The sequence below is a fragment of the Globicephala melas genome, chromosome 4, assembly GCF_963455315.2.
Source record: "Globicephala melas chromosome 4, mGloMel1.2, whole genome shotgun sequence".
In the NCBI taxonomy this organism is placed as follows: Eukaryota; Metazoa; Chordata; class Mammalia; order Artiodactyla; family Delphinidae; genus Globicephala; species Globicephala melas.
Window position 1 is genome coordinate 17,741,812 of NC_083317.1, and position 27,684 is coordinate 17,769,495.

The 27,684-nt window shown below is 41.2% G+C and overlaps 1 protein-coding gene across 1 annotated transcript in view; it reads left to right on the plus strand.

Moving 5' to 3' along the window:
- The first annotated feature begins 16,650 nt into the window (after window positions 1-16,650).
- Window positions 16,651-27,684, plus strand: part of ADAMTS5 (ADAM metallopeptidase with thrombospondin type 1 motif 5) — a 43,881-nt gene continuing 32,847 nt past the window's right edge. The window contains exon 1 of the mRNA XM_030880961.2: window positions 16,651-17,757. Within this exon, the coding sequence (XP_030736821.2) occupies window positions 16,651-17,757 (1,107 nt within the window). The remainder of the gene's footprint in view (window positions 17,758-27,684) is intronic.

Below are 27,684 nucleotides of genomic sequence, written 5' to 3' on the forward strand. Positions count from 1 at the left end.
TGATTCCATTTAACTGTGGTTTTCCTTCAGATATAATGTTAATAAGGGGATATTTCTTAATCAACAAGCTGAGGCTCAATTTTTTGGAAAATTATCCATTTCTCTATTAAAAGTAATTACTGGTCATTAAATCATAAAAGTATGCAGTGAATAGTATAGTATTAACAGTGTATAGAGTCAGTATATGTGAACAATACAGTAACTAGACTCACAAAAATACCTAGTCTCTACTGAGGATATAACTGGTAGAAATATTTTAAGGGTAAAAGTGAACAACTAAGGTCCTCCTGAGGAGGGAAAATATATGTACAATAAGTAAATAAGATTTAGAGTCAGGAAACTTGGATTTGTTCCAGCTCTGCCATGTACCAGCTCTGGCTTTGTCCAAGTTACACATCATTTTCAAACCTTAATACACCTACAAGCAAATACAATTTATAGTGTCCTTGTCATAGATTTCTTGATTAATTACACTCATCTAGCCAAAATGACTACTATAGTGACTGTCCTGTAGTAAGTGCTCAGTAAATATTTGGTATTGGTATCAATTGCTACCAAATGAAGGAACGTGTACTCGAAGGTAGAGAGAAAAGTTTTACATACTGGATCCTACATTATTGTCATTGATTACTGACAGTGTTTGAGACCAAGAGCCAAAGAGAACCCAGGCAGAGGGAGCTGTAGAGGCTATCAGGAGGCCATCTGAGGTCAAGGACCCAAGCCATAGGGTCTTACGTATTGACGCAGGTCAGAAAGCAGACAGTGCCAATGATGTAGCTGTGTTTAGCCTTCTGCCAGGGCTCTGAGTAACTGGCAGAGCACTGAGCATGTGACTCATTATAAGTCAAATTGCTGTAAGTGAGAAACCACCTGTAGTTAATACAAGTGCTTCATTGAAAGTATTAGAGCAAGAGAAAACTTAGGGAAAGAATGATCTCTTTGATGCAAAATAGCCCTCAGCTCTGCCCTGTAGTAATTTCTAGGAATTCTCTCACCACACCCTTATCTGGTCAAAGCATCTCTTCTAAGCTTCCTCTTTAGAGGAAACTGGATTCTGGGACCTGGGGCTCCCTATGGTGACTCTATACCCAGGCTCTTCTTCTTTACAACATTGTGGATTACTCTAAAAAAATTAAAAATGGAGTTATTTCCCCTTAACTTCATGTATGAACCATACTAGAAATCCCTGTCTTACCTACTTAGTCTGAGTTCTGTCCCATGGATAGACACTCAAACTTTAATTTGGTTTCCTCAATAAAAACACTATTACCATTCACAAAATCTGTTTATTTTGTCTTTCCATTCAGCTTGGCCAGGGCAATTTTCTCTTTTTAACATTGAAGTTAAATCCTGTTTGGATATTGCCACACATTTCTTGACCATTTTCTGTCTCCTATCGCTTCACTGTTAAAAGATTTACAAGCTCACTAGTTCTACCTGTCCCTCCAACTGAGCCTGAATCAGCCTTCATCTTCTTCTTCTTTTTTTTTTTTTTTCTATATTTACATTTATGTTTCACTAAAATGCCTTTCTGGGCTTTTTTACAATTCCCCTTTCTTTCTTTTCTTTTCTGGGCTTTTTTACAATTCCCCTTTCTTTCTTTTCCTTTCTGGGCTTTTTTACAATTCCCCTTTCTTTCTTTTCCTTTCTATGCTCTTAGTAACATTAGTCCCTCCACTTTCTCAATGTGTTTTTCTAATGGTTACACTGAGGTTATAGGTTTTTGGAAGAAAGACTATAGAGATGAAAGATGAAGTATCATTCTCATCACATCATATCAAGGATACTTACTATCAACATTACTTATCACTGGGATTATTGACTTGGATCACCTGGCACGGTAGAGTTTGTAGGCATTCTCTCTCCTTTCCATATTCTACTCATTGGACACAAATCACTAAGTGTAACCCATACTCAAGGGGCTGGAGAGCTAAGCTCCATCTACGTAAGGGGCACTATATTGACATATTGTGCGGGAAATTTGTCTCTTTTCTTTTTACTTTTTCAATAGTATATTTGTATCCACATGATTTCATGGATATTCATTATACATTCTGGGTTATAATCCAATAATACTTCATTTATTTTGTTGCTGAAATTGTCCCATCTTTAGTCACTTGAGAGCTCTTTCAGTTTGGCTCCTTTATTAAAGTTCATAATAAATTCTACCATTTTTATTATTTTAGATAAATGCTTTAAGAAAAAGCATACAAAATGTGCTGTTTTGCCATTATGTCAAAATTCAGTATATTAATCAACATATTATGTCAATTTTGCATTTATCATTTTATCTTGTATTCTATGCTTCTCCTCTGTGCTGACCTTTCTTCTTGCTATTTTTTATACTTTAACCATTCCTATATAGGGGCCTATTGGATGATGGCAAAGTTTCATAGTCTTGGAAAAAATTTTCTGATCTCTATTTTGCCCTCATTCTTGGAAAATAATATGGCTGGGTATAAAATTCTAGGCTTACAATGTTTTCCCTTCTATCTTTTTAAGATCTTAACCCACTGTTTTCTGTTACCTATTTTTTGCTGAACAAAAGTCTGCTAAATATTTAGCTGGGTTTCCCCTCACTCTGGTAACCTTTACTATATAATCCTTTATGTTAGGAAGATTAAGAGTAATAAGTCAAATAGAAATTATTTTTATTAATTCATTTTGATACTCAGAGTAAACTCTTGATCTAATGAATTCTGGAAACATCAAATATTTTCCCTTTATATACTTCTTCTCAACCATCCTCTCTGTTCACTTAGTCTGTTGGATCCTTCCTGATTGATACCCACATCTTTTGCCTGCTCTTTCGTCTCTATATGATGTTACTATGGTCTGAATGAATGTGTCCCCCCAAAATTCACATATTGAAGTCTAATGCCCAATGTGATGGCATTAGGAGGTGGGGCCTTTGGGAGTGGTTTAGGTCATTAAGGTGAAACCCTAATGAATGGGTTTAGTGCTCTTATAAAAGACCCCACAGAGCTCCCTTGCACCTTGTGTGAATACAATAAGAAGTCTGTGGCCCATCTGACCACAGACTGAGCAGCAAAAAGAAAAAAAAGTCAATGAATATTTTCCAATATATCATTAAAATTTAACATTTAGAAAGGTATTTATTTAACAAGCTTCTATCTAGAGCTTAGGAAGGAACAGGATTTTTTTTAACCTTTTTTTAAAGTAAGCCACTTCATATGGTAGAGTATAGCAAAGTGGTTAGAACTACAAAATTGGAATAAAATAAACTCAGTTCAAAAACCTCTGCCACTTCATTAGCTATGTGTGACCTTCAGAATGTTATTTAATGTGACTGAGTCTTTCTTGGGCTCACTTGACCATGCCGGACCCTGATTTTAAACAGCCTCCAGAATTGTGAGAAATGAATGTTTGTTGTTTATAAGCCACTCAGTTTTTGGTATTCTATAAAGCCACCTGAACAAACTAAGACAGATGCACCTTGATGAATTCAATACCTTCTTCCAAATTACTATCTTCAACTGTATGCCGAGTTTATGGATGTATTTTGTGTGTGTATATATATATATATATATATATTTTTTTTTTTTTTTTTCTGTATATTATGATGTCTTGACATCTTAAGAAAAACCTTTCTGGCTGGGGAGAGACTACACCTCCCAGGGCTAGCAGATTCTTAGAGGTAGAAGGTGATTCAGGGATTCAGCTGGGGAGCATACCGTTGATATGCAAACCAACCAACACAAAGCCACACCTCCTCTATCATGTGGCCCTCATACAACAGAAGATCCTCTATCTGGTCTTTGTACTACAGCTGACAATTCCCTCTGCCTTAATCATCCCAGGGAACTAAAGCCAGGCAACTGAAGCCCACACCTATAGCTCAAAGCCCACTGAAATTACAAAAACTAGATATTCCTAAACTGTTGACCCTGCATTGCCTTGCCTCCTTCCTGTGAAAATCCCGAGAAAGGTCATAACCTAGGCCCTCGAGGCCCTCCAGAAGCTCCTGCTTCTGCTTCCTGACTAAAACCTGGTGTTCCTCCAGTGGTCCTGTGATGCAAGTTGTGCCTGTCATTTCTAAGGAACTATGAGTAAATTAAACTTTTTTTTTCCAATGGCATTGCCCTTCTGTGTTGTCATTCAGTCACATGTATAAATGAAGACCTAGGCCCAGAACAATGAAAGTAATTAAAATAGTTTTATACTTTAAAAATACTTTTTTTTATTTTTAAGATTTCTAATTTCTAAAAAATATATTACCTATGTTAGCATGTAATAGGTTTATTATTATTACAAATGAATCAACAAATATTTTTTTCAATTCTATTTTCTATTATGGTAACTATCAGTAGATATAATCATATACTGAGAACCCCACATAAACCAAAGTTTGGGGAGTCATCAATCAATTTTAAAGGGACAAAGGGATCTCAAAATTTTTGAGATTCACTGCTTTCTAGAGGATGGAAATTTTTTTCCCCTTGTTTCAACAAAAACATGAAGAAAAAGAAAGTATAGACAAAGTATTCTACTCTATAGATATGCCAAGAAAAAACTGAGAAGCCACACATTTTAAAATGCCATCTTAGCACAAAGTACTTGTGGACATTTTTGAAAGAAAAAAATAAAAGAATTTGACCATGCTTTATACTGTTTTTAATGGAACGTCAATAAACATTAAGGCAGTTCTTATTCAAGTCCCTTAATGTTGGGAAATGACAGAACAGGAAAACAAGTGAGTCTTAATCCCAAAATATGCTACTCTGCCACAAAAGTAAATGAGTCAGTTTATCCTTGGCCTCCTTAAATCCTTGTGTTTTCCTATCCATCTCATGGATGAATGAATATTTAGGAAGAAATTTTCTTTATTGAACATGCTATTTCTCCACTATGAGTTTCTCCACTTCAAGAGAACACTTCTGGGGCAATGAGTCAAATAATGCATTTGTTGATTTCACAAGTGTCAAAAACTAAAATGCTTCGGGAAGTTTCAAACCAACATTTACTCTAGGCATGCTGAGTCCAATTGCCACTGTCTTGCCTTCACCATTTGTAGCTCTGTTTGCGCTTTTGACTTTTTCTTCAACCTTATTTTAATGGAGACCCACAGTTGTGTGCTTTTTGTACCTAATACATTTTGCCATCTTGCAGCTTTTTCCAAATATTTATCTCACTGGTGAGTAAACTGCATTGCATAAATCACTAGGAGTCACTGTCCCAACTATTTCCTTTTCTTATACCTCTGGGCAACATAAGTGAAATTGTCTTCATGGTAGATCTGAGCCTTGACTGAATTCCCTTCTCAAATATGTCCATTTTATTTTCTGTCTTAAAGTACAACTGCTTTACACTTTGTGTTCTCTTCACTTCTACCACCAATAATACTAGTGACCTCCTTTGAAGAAACGTCTGTTTTAAATAACAGACAATAAATGCCTGTTTTCAGTTTTTTAATTATTTTTTATTTTGGGGTCAAAACATTTGGCTCAGAAATTAATTTTCTCACATCCTGAAGGATAGAAGTGCAAAATTAGTGTCAGCTGGGTCACATGCTCTCTAAAAGCACTAGGGAAGAGTCCTTTCTTGTCTCTTCCTAGCTTCTGGTAGTTGCCCACAATCCTTGGCTTTCCTTGGTTTATAGCTGCTGAATCAGTCCAGTCTCTGCTCAATCTCCTCCATCTTCACATGACCATCTTCCCCCTGTGTGTTTGTTCTTTTTGTATCTGTGTCTCATAAGGACACCAGTCACTGAATTTAGGACCCACCCTAACCCTGTATGACCTCATCTTAACTAAATCTGCAACAGCCCGAATTCCAAATAAGGTCACATTCTGTGGATTTGGATGGCTTCTTTTAAAGAAACAAAAAGTTGTGGTTTTCATTTTTTGTTTAATCTCTTGACCTTAGCTTTTTGTTGTGTGATAAGGACTTTTCAAAACAAAGCAAACAAACAAAACCCAGAACCAGAAATACCAGGCAACTACCTAGGCTGACCACATTCCAAATTATGAATTGCTGTGTACTATGTAACTAAGTTCTTCCAGGAACCACCAAGAAACTGGAAATGTGAATATTATGTCCACCAACCCTAAGGGTCCCATATATTATATCATGTGATGGGAAAGATAAGTGTCATTGAGTCTTCCCTCAAGTACCAAAAACCTGTACCATTTTGTCACCATTTATATTCTTTTCTGGACATGGGGTTCTAGAAGTTTCTACTAGACTGAGTTATAGATGGTCATGATTGCTTTCATAAGTTACAATTCTTTTTCTCTTTTCCTTGAACTGAGATCAAGATTAGAGAAAAGAAACAGAAACTAAATATTTTGTGCTTTATTTCTCCTCACTTAAACCCTGTGGGATTAAAGGAGATTAATTTAATTGAAATAAATTGAAGCAAATGTTTGTCGAGAGACTATAAGGTCTGATGTGCTAGGATCTGGTGGTATGTGTAGATGGGGGTGATGGTCCCTATGTTCTATGATGGCAGTCTAGCACGTGGCAGAGGGACAAAAAAACAAGCACACAAATGGCTTCAACACCATCAGGGAATATAAACACAAGAAGACATGAATGGAAAAAATAAAGTTCTTTTTTTTTAATTCCTCTTTACCGTTCACTCAGACACCAGAGGTAATAATGACCATTAGAAGATACTTCTCTCTAAACCCTTTTGGAATTTCCACTTTGCATCAGGCTTTTCTCCAAATTTAGCACCTGGAATGTTTTAAATATCTTTATTCTTCACAGCCTTGTGATGTTCTTTCAAAACCTCCTTTCAGGACAGTCAGAGACACATTCTGAGCCAAAGTATAAATGGACATGAAAGAGTTAAAACTAAATCCGCAACTGCCACAGTGGGATAATAATAATAATAATAATAGTAATATATTATTTATTTACTGTGCACCAGGCACTTCATACATATTTAAACTTTTAATCTTTATAAGAATCCAGGAAGGTAAGTGTTACAATCTTCACTGTTTGGCACATGAAAAACAGGTGCAACAAAGGGTCTAAGTGACTTCTAAATTACAAAGGATCACAGACAGTGCCTGGGCTGAGATAGAAACTTGGGCATTTTGGCTTCTTGCTGTTGTTTTGGAGGGATGTGCTCAACCATACAGCAAGTAGGCACAAAGTAAATCTTCTGCTACTCTCGTGCCTCCTGGTTTGCTAGAAGAATTTTCTTATGATGTTTGGCTCTGGTGGTTTCCTCTAATTACCAAAGCCCCGCGATGACTATCTTTCCACACTGTGGGGTCAGCACAGAGAGGGGGCAGGGAGCCAAGCATCTCTTCAGAGCACACATCAGAGGGATGTTAGGTGTCCTTACGTTCCAGAATTTCACAGACATTTGCAGTGTTTAATAGGATTAAACAGATTTAGAATCAAAGAAGTACAACTGAAGTCTCAGTTTTAACTAATCATAAATGTGCAAATTTCTGCAATAAGTGAATCAACCCAGATAAAAAGTGTTGAAAATTTTGATACAGATCATCATGAGACACATCAGCGACATGAAACAGAATAACAGGAAATATAATGATAGACTGCGTGATGCATTTATTAGTATAAGTTTGACAGCTAACATCAGACAAATATATTAATATTGAGAGTTCATTCCTATAATCTGTGATTCAAAAAATATTTAGACTGTCTACCATATGCAAAGCATTGTGTTTAGGCCTACATATAGCGTAGCAAGCAAAACAGGGGTGTGTTCATCAGATTATTTCTATTTTAGGTGACAGAATTTCTAATTAAACTAGCATAAACAAAAATAAAGATTTTATTGACATTGTGAATTCAAGGTTTCTAATGTTACTGTCTTCTTTCTTTTTTCTCCCCTTTCTTATTTCCTCCCTCTTGCTCTCTTTCTCACCCCTGCTTGGCTTCATTCTTAATCTTTTTCCATTGGTGGCATCTCTAAGATAAATGGCAATTATCAGAGACTGACTAAATGTTGTTTTCACCCCCTTTCTTCTTGGGTTCACACCTGCCTCCCTCTGCCTTACATCTGGGGCACTCCCTATGGCTAGTTATGCCAATGGACTGTTAACAGAAATGAAGTATGCCACTGTTGGAAGAGGCAGGTAAGAGAGAATGCCTTATCTACCGTCTCTTTCTTCCCTTTCTAAGTCAGCCTCAGAGGCAACAGGTGAAGAATGGGGTGGGATCACAGGATGAAACAAGGTTGAATTCTTGATTGATTGCACAGAGCGGCCTCCCACCTGCCATCAACCCACAAAGAACTGTGATATCGAAGGAGAAAATACGATTACGTAAAAACACTGAGAATTTGAGGGTGTTTATTATACACTTAGAATAAACTTCAATTGTGTGAGAACATTGAGAATTTGTGGGTGTTTTACAGCAGTTAGATTTCTGTTTTTAGTACTGTGTCCTTATAGCTTTTGATCATGGAAAGAAAAGTATATTTGCCTAATGACCTGGGCAAATGTCCCAAGTGAGAATACAATGGGCAGAGCTCTTTCTGGGACCAATTTCTATGGCCAGGTCTATGGGGAGCTCTGAGCTGCCAGGTTTGGTATCAAGTGCCCAGACCTGTGGGAAGGGGACAGAAATGGGATCAGCTTTACTCAAACACGTGGATTAGGGCTCCCTGAAAAGGTGTGCTTTTATTATTAGAGAAAGAATGGTTAAGAAAGGTGACAGACAAATATCAAAAAACACACGCACAAATACTTTAAAAAAATAGTTAACATAGATGTTTTGCATAGTTACCATGTATCTATTCATGCCTCCCATTTGCAAGTTACCAAGCTAGAAACTGGAGTTACAAGGTGATAAAGATAAGCATAAGTCCTGTTTTCATGGTGCATGCATTCTAGTGGAAAAACCAGACATAAAGAACGGGAGAGGGAGGGAGGGAAAAAGAGAAAGAAGGAAGAGAAAGAGGCCAAGAATAATTCTGATACATGGAGTTATCTTTGGCATGCAAAAAGTTTACTTATGTAGGAGGAACCCAACCATTAAACTTGTCAATGATCAAAGGCAAACACAAGGTTTATGATAGAGCAGAGGGAGAGAAACAAAAACAAAAACACCTCATAGTCTCAAGACATTGTTTTGCATTTTTTGGAGAATAAATTATTTGGCTGATAGCTAGCAGAGAGTCCAGTTGGCATAGTTTACCCCTTAATCCTCTGACTACTAATTTTTTAAAAATTATTTTTAGATTTTCTGAAAATTCTGTAGAATTTAGCTGTGGAACATATGTGAGAGGCTTTCTTTATGTCATACTTGATAGTTTCCTGCTGTGAATGCCTCTGCCTTATGTAGTTTCAACCTGCATCATTTTCCTCAACCCACTTTTCTAAAATAAGTCTCACGAGGAAGTAGGTGAATAAAATACTGACCGATTTGATTACTGCTGTGGCAGAAATAAATGAAGATCTGAGATGCAGAAAAACAGGCTAGAGATGATATAGTTCATTGTAAATATGTGTTTAGTAATTCACAACCAACTACTGGTAATTAATTCTAAAGTCATGAGTCAAAAGAGCTCTTTCAGGTATAATTCAACAGTCACTTAAAACATTTGGGCCCAAACTGACATGGACCATCAAGGTCTGATAATGACTGTGGACAGATCTGGTGAGGACTCCTTTGAGAAGATGATTTTGAATGTAGGTCTGAGTTTCATGAGTGACAGCACCGCAACCTCATTCCTTCCTACCTAGCTCTGTTCTCAATAGAATGTGATGCCCCAAATGCCTGAAGGACAAGGGGAATCTTTCTTCATCACGTATATAGACTGGAAAGGGTGTAGATGGCTTGAAAGAGGATACCGGAATGAGAAAAATGAAGGAGCAAAAGTAAGAGTCTGGCTTTGGGGACAAATACAGAAAAATTTGGGCAAAGATTAGTTCCCTCAACTATAACACGATCAAATTCTATTTCCTCTTCTCTTCCTGCTGCCTCAAGCCCATCTACTCTTATTCTTAAAGATGAGAGATAACGACCTCATTGGGACCCTGGGTCACGTCAGTAGAGGTGAAAGGGGAGTTTCCAACAGGTTCAGAATGGACTAACTGGAAGAAGAAAAGAGGGAGAGTTGATGGTGATTGTCATGAATGGGCTCCTTCCTGGAACTGAGAATAAAATTTTTATTCAGTAAGTCAATAAGTAAGAGCAGCATTGTTACTTCCTGTTTCCGCCATGATTCGGGGCTTGGGAAGAGGGGTATAGGAAGAGGGACACCTGTGAAGTAAAATAAGGAAACACTGCAAGCTCTTTACCTGCACTCCCATCCTCATGTAGGATCATAACCAGGATAACTGCTCCTTCCACCTGCTAGTACCTGTCTAAGAAAAGTATGTGTTGGACAGGAATGTATTAGTCTATGGATAATCATGAGAAATGATACTCTGTATTTCTTTCTTAAACCGTCTAAGCAACCAGCAGCATGGGTGGAAGGTAAGCTTATTGATTAGGCAGCCACTGTCTTCATTTCCTTACTAGCCAGGGGCGAGTGAGGCAGGAACCAATTGATGTTTATCAGCTTTGTTTGGACTAACTTCTGCTTCTTACTTTACTGATTAGAATAAGGCAAATAGTTTTAATAAGGAGAGATTCACTGGTTTCCAAGGAGACTGTGATATTGCAGAGGTTGAACAAAGTGTTGCTACCATGTAAACTTTACTTAAAAAAACAACAAAAAAAACTAGTTGTAGGGCTATGGAACAACAATTCTTACCTGTTACAATTACGATGGCAACAACTACTCATTACGCAATTTGAAATCTTTGCTTAAATTTGTCATCATGAAGGAAAAAATAAAAACCTCAAATGTTTTAAATTACTCTAGGCTGGAAATTCCTGATTTTCCATGTGTTTCCAGTAACGTTTGATTTTGAGATGATTTTTGGAAAATAAAGAAAAAAAAAAAAGGACTTGAGTAACTCATAAAAGAAAGTAATATGTGCATATTTGTGTGAGAAAAGCTAAAGCAACATTTCACAGCTGGTCAGCATAAAAACACTTGTTGGTTTTACTTTACAGATAGCACCTGTATGTCTTAAATAATACCATGTATATTACTCACTTTAAGACTTTTATACTGTATAAAATTTCTGCATATAAAAACATGAAAATCTAGCTTTGTCCAAAATTTATTCTTTATAAAATTAAATAACACTGATTCTGAAGCATATGTTATCTGTCACAAGAGATAGACCATTCTGTAATATGTCCTAAGCAGAGACCAGAGAAAATGGTTTTGAGTTTTATCAGAAGTGTGGTATATTTCCCTAAAAAAATAAAATCTCTACAATGAAGGTCTCAAGAAAGTTTTCTCTGCAAGGGGAAAGGAAGAGCTGGCATAATACCCTCTCCTATTTTCTCAAGACATTCTATCCCCTTGTCACATCAGTACAGCCTAGATGGGAAACCGAGTTAGGGCGAAGCATGTGCACAGGTGCACACATGCTGCTGTGTGTTGTGTGTCTAATATGTGTGAGATCGTGCATGTACATTGATGTGTACACCATTGTAGATTATAGGAGGAGATGGAGAGGGAGGTAAAGGGTTAGGAAAAAAGAGAAGGATAGGGCTTCCCTGGTGGTGCAGTGGTGGAGAGTCCCCCTGCCGAAGCTAGGGGACACGGGTTCGTGCCCCGGTCCTGGAAGATCCCACATGCAGCAGAGCGGCTGGGCCCGTGAGCCATGGCCGCTGAGCCTGCGCATCTGGAGCCTGTGCTCTGCAACAGGAGAGGCCACAACAGTGAGAGGCCCGCATACCGCAAGAGAATCATAGTTTAGGTAGTAGTTTTACCCTCTAAAAATTTAGGATTCATATCAAAGATAGCATACACTCCTTTCCCTATTCCCCAAGTGTAACCTTTGGTTTTCATTTTGTTTTTGTGTTAAGAATATTTAACATGAAATCCACCCTCACTAAATTTTTAAGCATACAGTACAGTATTGTTAACTATAGACACGATGTTTTACAGCAGATCTCTAGATTTCATTCATCTCGCATAACTGAAACTTTAGACTTTTGAAGAGCAATGCTCCACTTCCCCCTCCCCCTAGACCCTGGAAGCTAGCATTCTACACTCTGCTTTTATGAGTTTGACTATTTTATGTGGACAGCATGGATGAACCTGAAGGACATTATGCGAAGTGAAATCGACCAGTCACAGAAGAACAAATCCTGCATGATTACACATTTATATGAGGTATCTAAAATAACCTTTGGTTTTGAAGCAAGTCCTCTGAGAACTGGAATTTGCAAAGTTGAGTGGCACTTGAGGAAAAGGCTGACCTAGAATCTTTAGAGCATTCATGTAGGGGCTCAAGCAGCAGTGGAGCTACTTCACTCCCAGCATCCAGCATCCTGCCACTCAGGGACCTGATACTCAGGGACTTCAAAATACAGCAAGACCTAGGGTAGGGACCCTGATGTGGGAAAGGAAAACTATTACAGAGTTGACAGGCTGTCATTCTCCTACTTGGGAGGTAAAGAACAGGTGTTTGACTAGAGGGGAATATTTTATTGTCAGTTATTTCCTCATTTTTAGCATTAAAATCATAGATGGGGGAGGGGAGGAAATGACACTTTAGCAAATGGAAATTTGAGAAAATACTACTTACAAGAATATACACATCCTATGAAATGAAGCTGTACTGGAAATACACAGCTCAAAGCACCTGCAGAAGTTGTTCTCTTGCTTTTTTCCCCTCTCTATTTGCATTTTCCAGTTTGCATTCCAAGTATCTCTTGGTACAGTTGGCTCCACCTCTGAACTGTCAGCATCTTGGAACATTAATCATGACTTATTCATTTTCATATGTCTCCAGAGAACCTCCAGAGCACTTTGCAGTGGGACCTCGACAGATATTTGTTACATTGGGTGGATTTTAAGAGAGGTTGTGGATTGCCCATCAAATCAGGAGGAAGGAATTTAGGTTGCAGGAGAGCTGGCCACTAGTGGACTTTTGACTCCCAGGCAACTCACTTTGGTCTCAACTCTTAGATAATAATCTCTAAAATAATTTCCAATTTGTAACATTCTGGAGTAGAAAGTCTCTCTTCCTTTGGGGAAATGTAAAATTACACATCAGGTGTGGTCATATACTCTAGAAATGCAGTGGAAACTTCTCATTAAATATGCACAAGTAACACTGTCACTTGGAATAATGAAATAACGAAGTAGCAAATTGTCTCCCTAAACATGATTCCTCATACATGTTCTTTTTCTTCTTTAAAAAGAAAATAAAAACACGGGCTACTTTTAGCCAGTGCAAAGTATATTATTGGACAGACAGACATTAATTTTTCTGGAACATTTGTGGAATATTCATCCTAATCCACAAGGGTAATATTTTTAAAGTGTTACCAAATGAACTTCCTAAAGTGCCCAAGTTACTTTCACAGAAAAAGAAAAAGGTTATATCCAATTAGAAATGTTCTGAATATGTAAGAATTTACTCATTAAATTTATAAGCTGTATTAGTTCCTGTCCTTGTGAATATGTGGTTATGTTTACATTTAGTACTTGATATTCATGTTTGGAGCTTTATCTGTATCTATCTTGTTCTTCAACATACTTCTAAAATTTTGAATAATCTACCTGAGTACAAATATCATTATGTAATTAAAATTGAAGGCATAAAATTCAGAGGCATGATTCATGTGAGAAATGCAGTGTTTCTGAGAGAGGAGAAAGATGTTCATTCACTAAGAAGAAAATTCATTTGGAATTTCTTTAAATGCTAACTATATGAAATCTATGAATTCAAATAATTATAATTAATTAATTTACACCACTGCCATCTGCTTCTCTATCAAAAGGATCCTTTGAGATTAACAATGATGAAAGGGTTAAAATTAATGAATCCAAGTTGTTTTAGAGATGGTATTTAGTGACGAATATTGGGCTACTTTTTACTGAAATTGGTAATAATAATAATAACAAATCCTATCTAAAGGCACAGGCAATGACCCCTGAAGAGAGAATGGCCAGTACAAACTTGAAGGCTACTGGGGGAACAGGAAGACTTCAGGAACTAGGTTCTCCTTTATTTCCTGTTTCTGAATGTCTCTGGTTCCTCAAAATATTCAACTGGTAGTATTGGTCTTGGACAGCTGACCACTGAGAGACTGAGGGGTCGTGGAATTAAAAGGCAATGGCCTTCAGCAATAGAACTTCCTCCCAGATCTTGAGGTATTTCAGAATCCACTAGAAGTTATTGGGTGGTCCAGAAACCCCAATGATCAGTTCATTTATAAGTGAGAACTAACTCTCAAAACACGCTTCACCCCTCCTTCCAGGTGACTCCAGAGGGTGCTCCAGGCACAGGGCAATGGGCATCACTGCTGGGCAGCTCTGGGATTCCCGGGTTCATCGCTGCTACTCGGAGGACCTCAAGCCAGTTCAGGACCCTCCCGATTCCCTGAAATAGTCATCAGATCTCTTAACAAAGATACAAAAACCACCAGCAGCTTGGAGTGCACAGAGGTGCCCCTGCTATCCTTGGCATGCATCTCTGTGAATTAAACAAAGGTAGAAAGACAGAAATGTGCTAACTATATAGCAGATTCATTTTTCAATGATGTATTCATTAATTCGTCTTGGAATAATGGGGAAGGAAGGTACTCTTGTCCCTACGGTAGACCTTCTAACCATTATCAGTAGTGGTTAGAAAGTAGGATTTTCCTTCTTTTCTACTAGAGTTGATAATTTGAGGAAAGAAAGAGGAGAGAGAAACCAAGTAGCAGTAACAATACCACTCAGATACTAATAAACACCAGCCTGCGCCCTTCCTCCCCCCAAAAGTCTTCTTTTTCACCTAAAAGGAATTTCTGAGAATGATAGTAGGTCAGGGCCAAGGGTGGTGGTGGTTGTTTTAGGAGAAATAAATACATATATGGCTATTTATCATTTAAATATCATTTTAGACGAAGGAATAAAAGAAAAGTGTGGGCACTTTTTTTTTTTTTTTCCTAATCTTATGGGGAGAAAAAAAAAAATAAGCGCAATTCCCTTCAAGAGTTAACTCTCCCCCCCTCCCGCCCTTGCCTTCTTAAAGCAAAGCAAAGGAAGTTCCAGTCATCCGGGATTAAGTGAAAGATCGTGGGCGAGGATGAAAGGCGCGCTTGAGGAAGCGGGGAGCCCGCGGCTCTCACACAAAGGCGCGGAGTTCCCAGGCCTCCCGCGGCCCTGTCCCGGGGACACGCAGCCCTCGGGGCGCAGAGACGCGCCAGGAAGCGCCCGCGGCTCTCCGCCTGCGCGGCCACTCTGCTGGTGGCTCGGAAAAGTTAGTCACCCGAAGACCGAACCTAGCGTGCATCCAAGAACGAGAGCGAAGAGTCCGAGGGATGCGGAGGGAGGAAACCGGTACCGGGAGAGCGGGGCGAGGGGGCGCACGGGAAGCTGAAAGCCCTTGGCTGAGGGATGCGGTTGCAAGGTCTACGAGGCCAGAGCGCACCGGCGTGCACAGGGCAAAAACGTGCTGCAGGAACTTCCTACCGAGGGAAAGAAAAGCAGGAGAAAAGGGGGCAGAGAGAGACTTGAAACGTCTCAGTAACTTTAAAAACATACCAAAACACCCCGTCAGGAGATGAGGTAAGCCGAGGTTAGCCAACCCCGATTGGTTGTGAAATATCAGACAAACCCCAGCCGCTGTGGCTTTAAATGAGGCCAAAGAAATCTTCTGTTTTTCTTACTCAAATACTTTTCTCCCCCTCGCCCTTGCTCCCTCCCCCACCCTCCTTCCACCTCACCGGGTCCCTTCCTCCTCCGCTGTCGCCCTTTCCTCGATCACCCCCCCAGGCCCGCCCTCCCCCATCTGATTAGGCGCGGACCAGGAAGGGTGGGAGTGGTGGGGGAAGCTCTCCCTTTAAGAGGCAGCTTGCAGTGACGAATTGTTGAAATTGCCATTGCAGGATGGCATGCCGCTATAAATTCATTGTTCCACCTCCTCGCATCTTCACAGCGCTCGCGCTGCTCTCCGCGCTCGCAGCGGCCGACTGGGGATGACGGCGGGCAGGAAGACACTGCATCAGAAGGGACACGGACGCGCAGCTTCGCTGGCTCGCCGCAGGCCGCCCCTTGCATTTCTGTTTTTCTGTTAATTTTCTGTTAATTTTTATGGCTTTTTTTCTTCTCTTTCTTCCCTTCCTCCCGGTTCCAGTAGAGTCAAGGAAACCCACAAAATAAGAAAGGAAGCGGGCTCCGGAGCTTGGAACCCCTGCTGCCGGCGGGTCTCGAGCAGCAAGGGGGCTGGAGGCAGCACGCACCAGTTGCCCGCCTGGTGCGCGGCACCTTCCTTACTTTTCTCGGTGCCCCAATCCTGGCTGGGGTTGGATTGGGTTTTTTCCCCTTTTCTCCACAACCCGGCTTCTTTTTCTTTTCTCTTCTTTTTTCTTTTCTTTTTTTTTTCTTTTATTCTTTTTTTTAATCCTCTTTCGGGAGCACGAATCCAAACATTTTCCAAACCAACAAAGAAAAGTTTGCACGCTGGCATCGCGGCCGGGACAGGCTGGCGCTGCTGCCGGGTCCCCCTCCCTCCGACACTTGACTCAACCTTGCAAGCAAGTGTATGTGTGTCCCCACCTCCCGCCCCGGTAACTTCCAGAGCGAATAACAACCCCCCATAAAGTCCCCGTCGCGCAGCCCCTCCCCGCGGGCAGCGCACTATGCTGCTCGGGTGGGCGTCCCTGCTGCTGTGCGCGCTCCGCCTGCCCCCGGTCGCGGCCGGCCCCGCCGCGGCACCTGCCCAGGATAAAGCCGGGCAGCCTCGGGTTGCTGCTGCGGCCGCCCAGCCCAGCCGGCGGCAGGGGGAGGAGACGCAGGAGCCGGCCGAGCCTCCCAGGCACCCTCACCCCCTGGCGCCGCAGCGCAGGAGTCACGGGCTTGTGCAGAACATCGACCAGCTCTACTCGGGCGGCGGCAAGGTGGGCTACCTGATCTACGCGGGCGGCCGGAGGTTCCTCCTGGACCTAGAGCGGGATGGTTCGGTGGGCGCCGCTGGCTTTGTGCCCGCAGGAGGCGGGCCGAACGCGACCCGGCGCCACCGGGGCCACTGCTTCTACCGGGGTACGGTGGACGGCAGCCCCCGCTCTCTGGCTGTCTTTGACCTCTGCGGTGGTCTCGACGGCTTCTTCGCGGTCAAGCACGCGCGCTACACCCTGAAGCCGCTGCTGCGCGCGCCCTGGGCGGAGGCGGAGGCCGGGCGCGTGTACGGGGACGGGTCCGCGCGGATCCTGCACGTCTACACCCGCGAGGGCTTCAGCTTTGAGGCCCTGCCGCCTCGCACCAGCTGCGAGACCCCCACGTCCCCGCCAGGGCCCCGTGAGCGCCCCCCGGCGCACAGCAGCCCGGACCGACGCTGGGCGCTGGCCCTGCAGCTCCCGGACCAGTCAGCTCCCTCGTCCGATGGGAGTCAGAGACCACAGACGTGGTGGAGGCGGCGGCGGCGCCGCTCCGTCTCCCGGGCCCGCCAGGTGGAGCTGCTCCTGGTGGCCGACGCGTCCATGGCGCGGATGTACGGCCAGGGCCTGCAGCATTACCTCCTGACCCTGGCCTCCATCGCCAACAAGCTGTACAGTCACGCCAGCATCGAGAACCACATCCGCCTGGTCGTGGTGAAGGTGGTGGTGCTGGGCGACAAAGACAAGAGCCTGGAAGTGAGCAAGAACGCGGCCGCCACGCTCAAGAACTTTTGCAAATGGCAGCACCAGCACAACCAGCTGGGGGCTGACCACGAGGAACACTACGACGCGGCCATCCTGTTTACTCGGGAGGTAGGTCCCGCCTGGGGGAGTGGTTCAAGCCCCGGAGTACGGAGGTAGGTCAACGGGACAGCCTTGTTGACAGCCTTGTTTCTCCCACAAACCGCCTGCCCCCATGGGTTTTCTTCCCTGCTTCTTGCAGGAAACCCAGCCAGCCTCCAGATCTGCTCCCGTATTCGGGGTAGAGCCGGAGCAATTCAAGCCTTAAATGACCAAGACCTGCTCACACAATCAATCCAACAGGCAGGATGTCTCCAGTCTGAGATACGCAGTCATAGATGCGTAAATGTGGTAAAATGGAGCTAGAATGCTTGGGGAAATGTGCGTCGTTAAATGAGAAAAGGGGGAAAGCAAGTTTGTCTTTGGAATCAGGGATCATCTACTTTCCAATGAACCCAAAGATATAACTTTGTCTAACCTAATGGCAAGGGCTGATGATTCATTCACTGTAGTCACTTTTACCCACCATCTTCCTTTGTAAACGTCCATACCTTCTTACTTGAACCCCTTTCAAGACATAAGTCAATGGAAGGCTTTCCAAAGGAAGGACTTGTTTTCCAGTCTGGCTTCCTAATGGAGTTCTTACATACCCAGCTTGGTGGAATCTTGCTTCCTTGGATGGAAGGGATTGGGGATGGCCAGGAGGATATAGAAACCCAATCTTCTGAGGTTCCTTAGCAACTCCTTTGCCTAGTCCTCCAATGCATGGCAAGAACTGCTCCGTCCTCCACAGCTGCCAGTCAAGGGTCACATCCAGCTTGCATGTTTGGGTTTTGGATGAATGTTTCTGAAGCCCCAGTGCGGAAAGATCTGGGCAAAGAGTCAAGACATGAAGGAATGTTTTCCCAGGATTTCCCTCTTTTAAGGAAGGGGGTTACAGGAAGGGAAAAAATACTGATCTTTATAGGCCCAGAGGTTCTGGGAGGAACACAATATCTATGTAGACCGTCACAAAAGTGTGACATTCAGATACAGAGTCTGGACTGGTTTTGAGCTTGTTTTGCTCAGAGCTTTGAGCCTCAGTTTTCATAGCTGTACTCTGATTGGCGGGTTTGAGTCATGCTTTCACATGCCTGGTAAGAATGGACTTTGAAAGCTCATTCTTTAAGTGTTTGAGATCCATCCAGGATAGAGAGAAGGATTAGAAGCTTTGAAGTATTATGCAAAATCATGGTGCAAAGGGAGCAACCAGAACTAGGACAGGAAATTCAATGATGGCTTGCAGGAGGTTTCAGAATCACATAGCTCCACCACCTAATTCTCCTATTTTTACTAAGGCACCTCTGGTATGAAGGAAAAGTGTTGATAAATTTGGAGTGGAGAAACACTTGTGGTTCACAGGGTGGACACAGATGTAAACCACATGTAAATAAAGATGCCGGAGGGCAGCAGTTTAGGGAGAAGTGGGCAACGCACAGTGCTTTGTACAATGGAAAACCTTTCTCTTCATGAAGTGATCTCCTGGAAACCATCCTTTAATTTTTCTGCACAACATTAATCTTTAAAACGGAAGAACATTCATTTTTGTAGCCTTCCATATGAAGTGAAGTTCTCCTGTAAAACTATCCCTTTTTTATTTGGTTTCCAAGTCTTTTTTTTTTCTTTCTTTCTTTTTTTGGTTCACAACTTTCCATGTCTGGATTTCTTGCTTTGCTACATCACTAGGGGCTGCCAAGAAGGAGGCTTCAGAGAGTTTATGGAAGGAAGTTCTCTAAAGACTGAAGAAAAAATACTTTTGTAGGCATACTACTGCAAAGTGTTCACTTTGAACATTTTCATGGTTCACTTTCATTTTGGAATAAAAATGCACATTCCATAAACATTAATAGAAGACCCCAATACTCCCTATTTCCTGCCCCATAATTTTCCTAATTGCTTCTTAGAAAAAAAAGGAAAACTAGTCAGTGATTCAAAATGATCTGTCTGTTGCTTTTTCTGGATTTGTGTTTTGTTTGGGTAGTTAACGATTCCTATTTTCCAAGCTTTGAAATATATCAGTTCCTTTAAATAGATAAAGCAAGGGGGAAATAAGTTAACATCTATCTTAATTTTAATAAGTATTATAAGAACATTCATTTTTCAAACTAGTCTACACATGGAAAATATTTTACATGGGCCCTCCCTGGCCTCCTTGCCAAGCAGAAGCATACTTTTAGTAAAGTAAATCTCATTTAGTTTGTGGTTGGCCCTCTGGCATATACATCTAACTTGATGAGAACCAAATATTTGAAGAGCATATGATTATGAATGTATGCACCTAATTTTAAAAACGCAATTAATTAGGGGGCTGAGGAAAATATTACAAGACTCATGTAGCATTCATTTGAGAGTACTTTAAAATATAATGTTAATCTCTGCCTAATACTTCAGAATGTGGAAACCAAGAGAGCTAGAGGAGAAATGATCTGAGATCTTCAGTTTCATGGAAATCAGATATCTGGGACCTAAAGAAAAACTTTCATGGCTATTTTTTTTTCAATGAGAAATACCCGGAGTTGGCAGCAGGATCTACTTTTACATCTCTGTTTTGAATGTAAGAGGTACGTTGCTTAGCAGCCAGACGCCAAGCCATGAAATCCATGTTTTGATGGGCTCTGAGCACTGTTCAAATTCTGTATCCAGATGTCTTCTCCTAAATTACTTGTTTTTCAGGCATGAAGCAAATGTGTGAGGATATGTTTTCCACCCATGTTGTCTAGCCGAGGGCACCTTGAGCATTATGTCTAGGAATCAGCAGAATAGTGCTAGTAATTCATTTATCAAACTAACAGGCTTCACTGTCAGGACTGTACCCCAGCACAAGGCGCTGTCCTAATTAGGGAAATATAGCACCAGTCACTTTTTTGCAAGAGGAGCCATTTTCATTCCAGAGTGGCACTTACGCTGGAATTCATACCACTGCTACCATCAAACAGTAGAAATCTGATCTCCCCAGGATTTATGTTTGCTTTCCAGAATCCTTTTCTGGTTCCTGGCTTCCTCTTTTCTTTTAAGATAGTTTCCTTAAAGGCACACTCCTAAATCCATTTTGGAGATGATGCACTCTCCTTTAGAAACAAAACACCTACCTGCTTGAGAAAAAAAGTGGGAAATTGTTTAACATTTTCTGTCTGTGACCATACCACCCTGAACTTGCCCGACCTCGTCTGTTTAACATTCCCTCACCCCTGCACAACAAAGCTTAATGAAAGCTTTACTTTTTCATGGCTTGAAAGCATTGGATTGAAACTGAACCAGCTACGAGACTACATAATAGAAAAGGTTCATTCATTTTCATTAATCATCAGTGTGCCAGTTAACAGGCAATTGTGTGTCAGCTAACACCTCACTTCTATATTCTGCCTTTTTTTTTTATTTTATATTGGAGTATAGTTGATTAACAATGTTGTGTTAGTTTCAGGTGTATAGCAAAGTGATTCAGTTATACATATACATGTATCTATTGTTTTCAAATTCTTTTCCCATTTAGGCCATTACAGAGTACTGAACAGAGTTCCCTGTGCTATACAGTAGGTCCCTATTGGTTATGTATTTTAAATATAGCAGTGTGTACATGTCAATCCCAAACTCCTAATCTGCATTCTGCCTTATAATGCTGTGGTGGGGACTCCACCCAGAATTAACAGCTGGCTCCTTGCAAGGTTATGACAATAGGGGGCCCTAGAGGAAGACTGGAAGCTTGGAAGAAGGAAACGGATGTGCTTTTTCTTATTTGCTTGTAGACTGAATCGACTATTTCAATCACATATTTGAGTTCAAATCCCATTTAAATTCAAAAGCAAGCCCTTATCAAGGGATCATAGCTGATAGGTCAATTCTAACCAATAGAAGGCTAAATGTCTAAGAAATGGGAAGACTGGGAGCAGATTCAGCAGCTCAAGTTGACATTTTAAAAATAAATTGTGGGGCTTCCCTGGTGGCACAGTGGTTGAGGGTCCACCTGCCGATGCAGGGGACACAGGATCGTGCCCCAGTCCGGGAAGATCCCACATGCCGCGGAGAGGCTGAGCCCGTGAGCCATGGCCGCTGGGCCTGCGCGTCCGGAGCCTGTGCTCCGCAACGGGAGAGGCCACAGCAGTGAGAGGCCCGCGTACCGCAAAAAATAAATAAATAAATAACAAAAATAATAAATTGTGAATTGAAAATTTCTGAGAGTAGGTCTTAAAAGTTTGCATCACCAGAAAAAAAATTGTAACTATGTGTGTGATGGATGTTAACTAGACTTACTGTGGTGATCAGGTTGCGATATATACATATATTGAATCATTATGTTTTACACCTGAAACTAATATAATGTTGTAAGTAAATTATATCTAAATTAATTGTGAAGAATATTACCTAAAATCTGAAGTCTATTATATGAGAGACAGTAAACCACAGCACACAGGACATACTGTCTTCCTCACTTTCAGCACCTGCCTCTGGGCATCTCCTACGTGTGAGACACTCATTTAGGGAGCTGAAAGCAGCGAGATGGAAAATACCTGGTCCCTGCCCAGCCCAGCTTATCACAAGGGGAGAGGAAGCAGATATATGCATAAATCAGCTAATGTTAGGAAAACGCTAATAAATGCTGTAACTAAGCTATAAACAAAGGCTTAGAAAGGAAAAAGGAAGGAAGAATCAATTCTGCCTGTGTATCTTTATACAGGCTTCATTGTAAATGTAGAATTGAATTGGTCCTCGAAGGATGGGCAGATTTGATTTGGATTCAACCACCTTTTATTGAACATTTCATAAGATGCTATCCATAGTCATAAACCATTTTATAATTAATCCTTTCAGCGGTCTACAACCATAGTGACATTATCATAAGTTGACAGATAAGGACATTCATACAAAGAGAAACAGAGATAAACTTCTCAGAGTAACAGCTGACAGGTGGCTGAGAGGGAAGTTCGTCCTGTCTAGTGGTCTCTAAAATAAAAATATTACAGCAAATTTATTCAAACATTCAATATGCTTCTAATAGGCAAAGAGGGATGAAGAGGTTTGAAAAGTAGCCCCTTTCCAAAGAACCTATTCTAGGAAACAGACAAGGAAATGAATAATTGTTATACAGTGTGATGACTTTTGTAATAAATGTGGTCATTAAATGTCATGGAAGTACATTGGAAGGTAGCCTAACCCATCTGAGTTCAATTTGGAAGAAAGAGGAGAATTAACCAGATCTATAAGGAGGAAATAGGCATTGCAGACACACCAAACTAATAGTGCAGTGGCCCAGAGGCAGCATGGTAATTCTGGGAAATATAGGGGTTTAGGTATGATAGGACAGATGGTATGAGAGTGGAAAGGTGATAGGTTAGTCTAGAGAAGATGATAACAACCAGCTTATAGAAGAAATTCTATTCCATGTGTATTAGTCTTCTTGGGCTACCATCGCAAAACTCCATAGACAACAGAAACTTACTTTCTCAATTCTGGAGGCTGGGAAGTTCAAGATCTAGGTTTCAGCCTATTTGCTTTCTGGTGAGAACTCTCTTCCTGGCTTGTAGACTGTTACCTTCTCACTTTGTGCTTACATGGTGTGTTTGAGGGGGCAGGGGTAAGAGAGAGTTTTCTGGCATCTCTTCTTAAAAGGACACTGATCCTATTAGATCAGGACCCCATCCTTATGATTTAATTTTACCTTAATTACCTCCTGATAGACCCAATCGCCAAATATAGTCACGTTGGGGATTAAGGCTTCAATACATGAATTTAGACAGTGGCAGGGAACACGATTCAGTCGGTAGCATAAAGAGTTTAAATTGTAAATTAAATTCAGTGGGAGTCTATGGAAAGAGCATCAGAAGGAAAGCAGCAGTGATCAGAGGGGTGTTCTTGAATGAGCCTTCTGGCCTAAGTAGTTGGGTTAGAGCCTGCGGGAGCCTTTACAGACTATTTCGATAATCTTCAAGGAGAGACTCAAGATGGTCTAAACTAAAGCAGTGGCATTAGAAGTAGAGAGGCAGGGGTCGAGTCAATAAGTGTTAAAAAGAAGTGGATTTGAGTAAATTAATCCCTTCTAACAGGAGGAATATTGGGGCTAAAGTTTGGGCCAAAGAAGTTGGGGAGATATGCAGGAAATAGTGGACAAAATGGATCATAAAGGTGCAGTTAAAGCTGGCAAGGAAGCCTGGGTTGCATTGTGCAAGGTTTTAAATGCCAGGCTGAGGTTGGCATGCCTTTTAAGTTTTGCAGGAATGGAGGAATCCTATAAGATCTGGGTTCTAAAATGTAACTGACTGCAGCATATAGGTAGGGAAGTCACAGGAGACGAAAGGACCATTTAGAAACCTTAGGTGATAGTCCAGGCAGGAGGGAACAATGGAAGGAACAAGAAAGAGAGGACATCTACATGAGGCATTTGGTAGATGGAGTCAGTGACTTACAGTGACTGATCTGATGCGGCAGGTGAGAGACAGGCAAGTTAATGATGTCACCAGGTTTCTTATCCATCACTTCCAGTTTCTTGCTTTCTGGAATTTCTTTCTCAGTGCATTTTGTATTTTTCTGTGCCTCTAGATTATTGAGTTTCACCAGATATACCACAGAGAGAAAGACTGTGTTATTTGTTACAACCAAGGAATTTGCTTGACCAAGTAGAGATTATGAATGTAAAAGATAAGAGTAATGTCGGGGGAAACACAGGTGATGATTTAACTGCACCTTGGTGAAGTAAGTTCAGGAATTGGAGTGTTTAGATATAGGTTTGAATTGCAGCTCCACCAGTCTCAAGCTTCTGATTTTGGACACTAATGACCCCTGAGCTTTAATTTCTCCATCTGTTAATTGAAGTGTTTTCCCTTAATCTCAACATGTGTGTAGCTGGAACAAACCCATAAACCACCTGGTCCAAGTTCCTAATGCTATTGATGAAGGAAAGTAGTCTCAAAGCATATAAATAATTCACACAATGAATCTAATTAATAGAGTTGAATTTAAAGCATCACTATCTCTTCTCAGCTTCCATCTCCATTCTCCAGAACGACGACTCTTCTGAGCATCTATTCCCCTCAATCTCCAATGTGCTCCATCTTTCCTTTCTCTTCTTCTTATCTCATATTTACCAGGATAAGTTCCCTATCTTGGAACTCCGGGCCCAGGCTACCTTTCCAGCTTCCCCTGTTCATCCTCCACCAGGTCTATCCTGTACTCCAGCCACAAGAAACATGTTGTCATTTCCAAAACAGACCCTGCCTTTTCCCACCCCTGATATATTCACGAGTCTTTCCTTTTTTGAATACCCTTCCTCTAACACTGTCAGACTCCCTTTCATCCCTCAAGATCCAGTGAGCTCCTTTGAAACACCTTTATTGATTCCCCCAAGGAGAGCTTGGCAATTCCTCTTCTGAACTCCCTCAGCAACCTGTTCAATCTGCTTCCTTCTTGACATGTCTTGTTTTGCTCACTAGATCATGATGTTTCTTAAGGGTCAGGATCAGATCTTATTGTATTTATTCACCACACTGTCAGCACTTCACACAGTGTCTGGCAGGTTGTGGACACACAATAATTGTTTTAGGAATAAGTGTACCTGGATCCCTTGGTCCCTAATCCAGCAGAGCTCCATGTTTTTTGTGTTACCTAGTTGTATCCAGAAGCATGGACAGAGACTGCAGAACATGGGTCATTGTCATGGTTGGCCTAACAGACCCTATTAATGTAGTTTCTGCTGAGGTCCAAATCAAGATCTCTGCTATTGGGGGCTGCTGTTTAGGTAACCCTAAATCCCTCTTCACTAGGAATCTGGTAGACAGATAGGTAGATACCTGAGGCTAGTTAAACCCTCTTCTCTGCCCTTCCCTTGAGCTCTGAGCTTGTCCTTACCAGGGGGTAATATCTGCAGAAATAGAAGATGCTGCTATTTAACTCCAGATTCCCCCATACAAGGTACCCTGCCTTCATTTTGGCTGCCGTTACCACAGCTGTGATGATATCTGCTCTTATCAGCCTTCACGTTTCCTTCCTTCCCTCAGCGCATTTATGCTGCCTGAGAGACCAATCTCCCATCAAGACTAGAAATCCTGCGTCTCCTGTTATGCCTTCCACTTTGCACACTCATATCGGCTTAGTTCATTTTCCCCACCCAGTACCGACCACTGGGATTTTCCAAGTTGTATTAGCTTCTGGGCACCTGCTTCTCAAGGTAGCAGACTTTGCTGGCTCCCTCCCCGACCCCACTCCATCCACAAGAATAGATCTGATGTACTGTGAGTCCTCCTAAACTTCACGATAAGTCACAGATACGGCCATATTCATGATCCTCTAAATGACCACCCTTAGTCACCATGTCAGTGACCGCCCTGTCAAGTCTTCGTTGGGCTTGCTGACTATCTCGGCTCTATTTTAGGTACAATGTCCCAGTCCTGGCTTCTGGCCAGGACCACACCACAAACCTACCAGTTAAATCTCTGCATGCTCTTGCAACCCTTACATTTTATTAAATCCTCCATTGCATTGTTGTCTACACGATATCAATATCATGATAAGATATCAATCCTGCATAAAAAGAACCATCTTTAACATAGCAGAGATATAACTTCTCTTCAGATTTACACTGACTAAGCAGAAGAATTCTTGAGAGCACTTTTATTTTGTTTGCCTCTTATGTGGCTACTGTATGTGATTTACATTTCTTTAGTATCCCCTGCTTCCAGATTTGGAAGATAGATGGATGGGTGGACAGACGGAGAGACAGACAGACAGATAGATAAATGCTATTGCCCCAATGGTGTCTTTACTCTTTCTCTGAATTAAAAAAAAAAAATTTCTATAAATTTCAAATAAGGTTTGCACCTGTAAATGTTGTTATAAATCACCATCAGAAAATAGACATGAATGTGATGTGCTGTATTCTTAATAATTTGATGCACAAGTTGAGTTTTAATGCAATGGAGTGAACAGTGCCTCCCAAAGAAATACAGGCATTCGTTGTATAACTTGAGGAAGAAACCATAACTGAGCTGCCACGGTTTGAAATTGCATGAGTGAAGTGGAAATGTTGCCAGTTTACATAATTACAGTTACAGAAATATAGTCTGTGGCTATGCAGTCAAGGGTTTAATCAGTGTGATTAAAAAAATAACTGCTTCTGTTCATTATTTTGTCACATGTACAAATTTCTGTGGCAAAGGGCCAAATGCATTTAATGCAATTCAAGGATGACAAGGAGGTTTGATGGGCTCTAATGAGCAATTGATTAGCAGTAAACAGAGAGAGATTAAGAATCCACATTAAACTCTATTCAGAACAAGAGGACCATTTCCATTAGCTGTGGCTGTTCATCCGAGCTTATTAATGAAGTAAGGAGTAAGAAGGGGAAACAATTCTTCGGTTTTGTTATTTGAACCCCAAATTGTGAAGATAAACATAAAACACGGTTTAAAAAAATATGCATGTGCAGAAATAACCCACAGTGTCCAGTAGTTCACTTAAACCATGACCTGGGCCTTTGGTCTTAACGCTACTAAAATGACTGGGGGAAAAATGGATTAAAACATGTATTGTACTATATAATTATCTCAAAGACTGATTGTTATGCAAAAGTGTGTTCCAATTTCAATTTTAAAAACTACTAATTTGTTCTCTACAGCTGTAATTTGAGATCCCATGGATGACATATGAGGATACCCAGGAGACATTGGGAGGCTGTTGTTGGTTTGGTGACTAGATTCACCAAGGCTACTTGGCTGAGATTTCTACTGTCTGCAGCTATAATAATATGGCGGCCGCAGTGCAATTCATCACAGCTGGGATCTCATAATATACGGAACACAATAAGGACCTGAAAATGTACTAGGGAGATCGTAGGGTATACCTTTTAAATATTATTCACCTTAACTGGACTTTTATGCAGCTTTTTATGCAGAGAAAAGTTAGAAGAGTGTGTTAACATTGACTAGGCGGCATTAGTTATGTAGTAGTAATATCTCGTGCTGGCTTCCTGCAGTC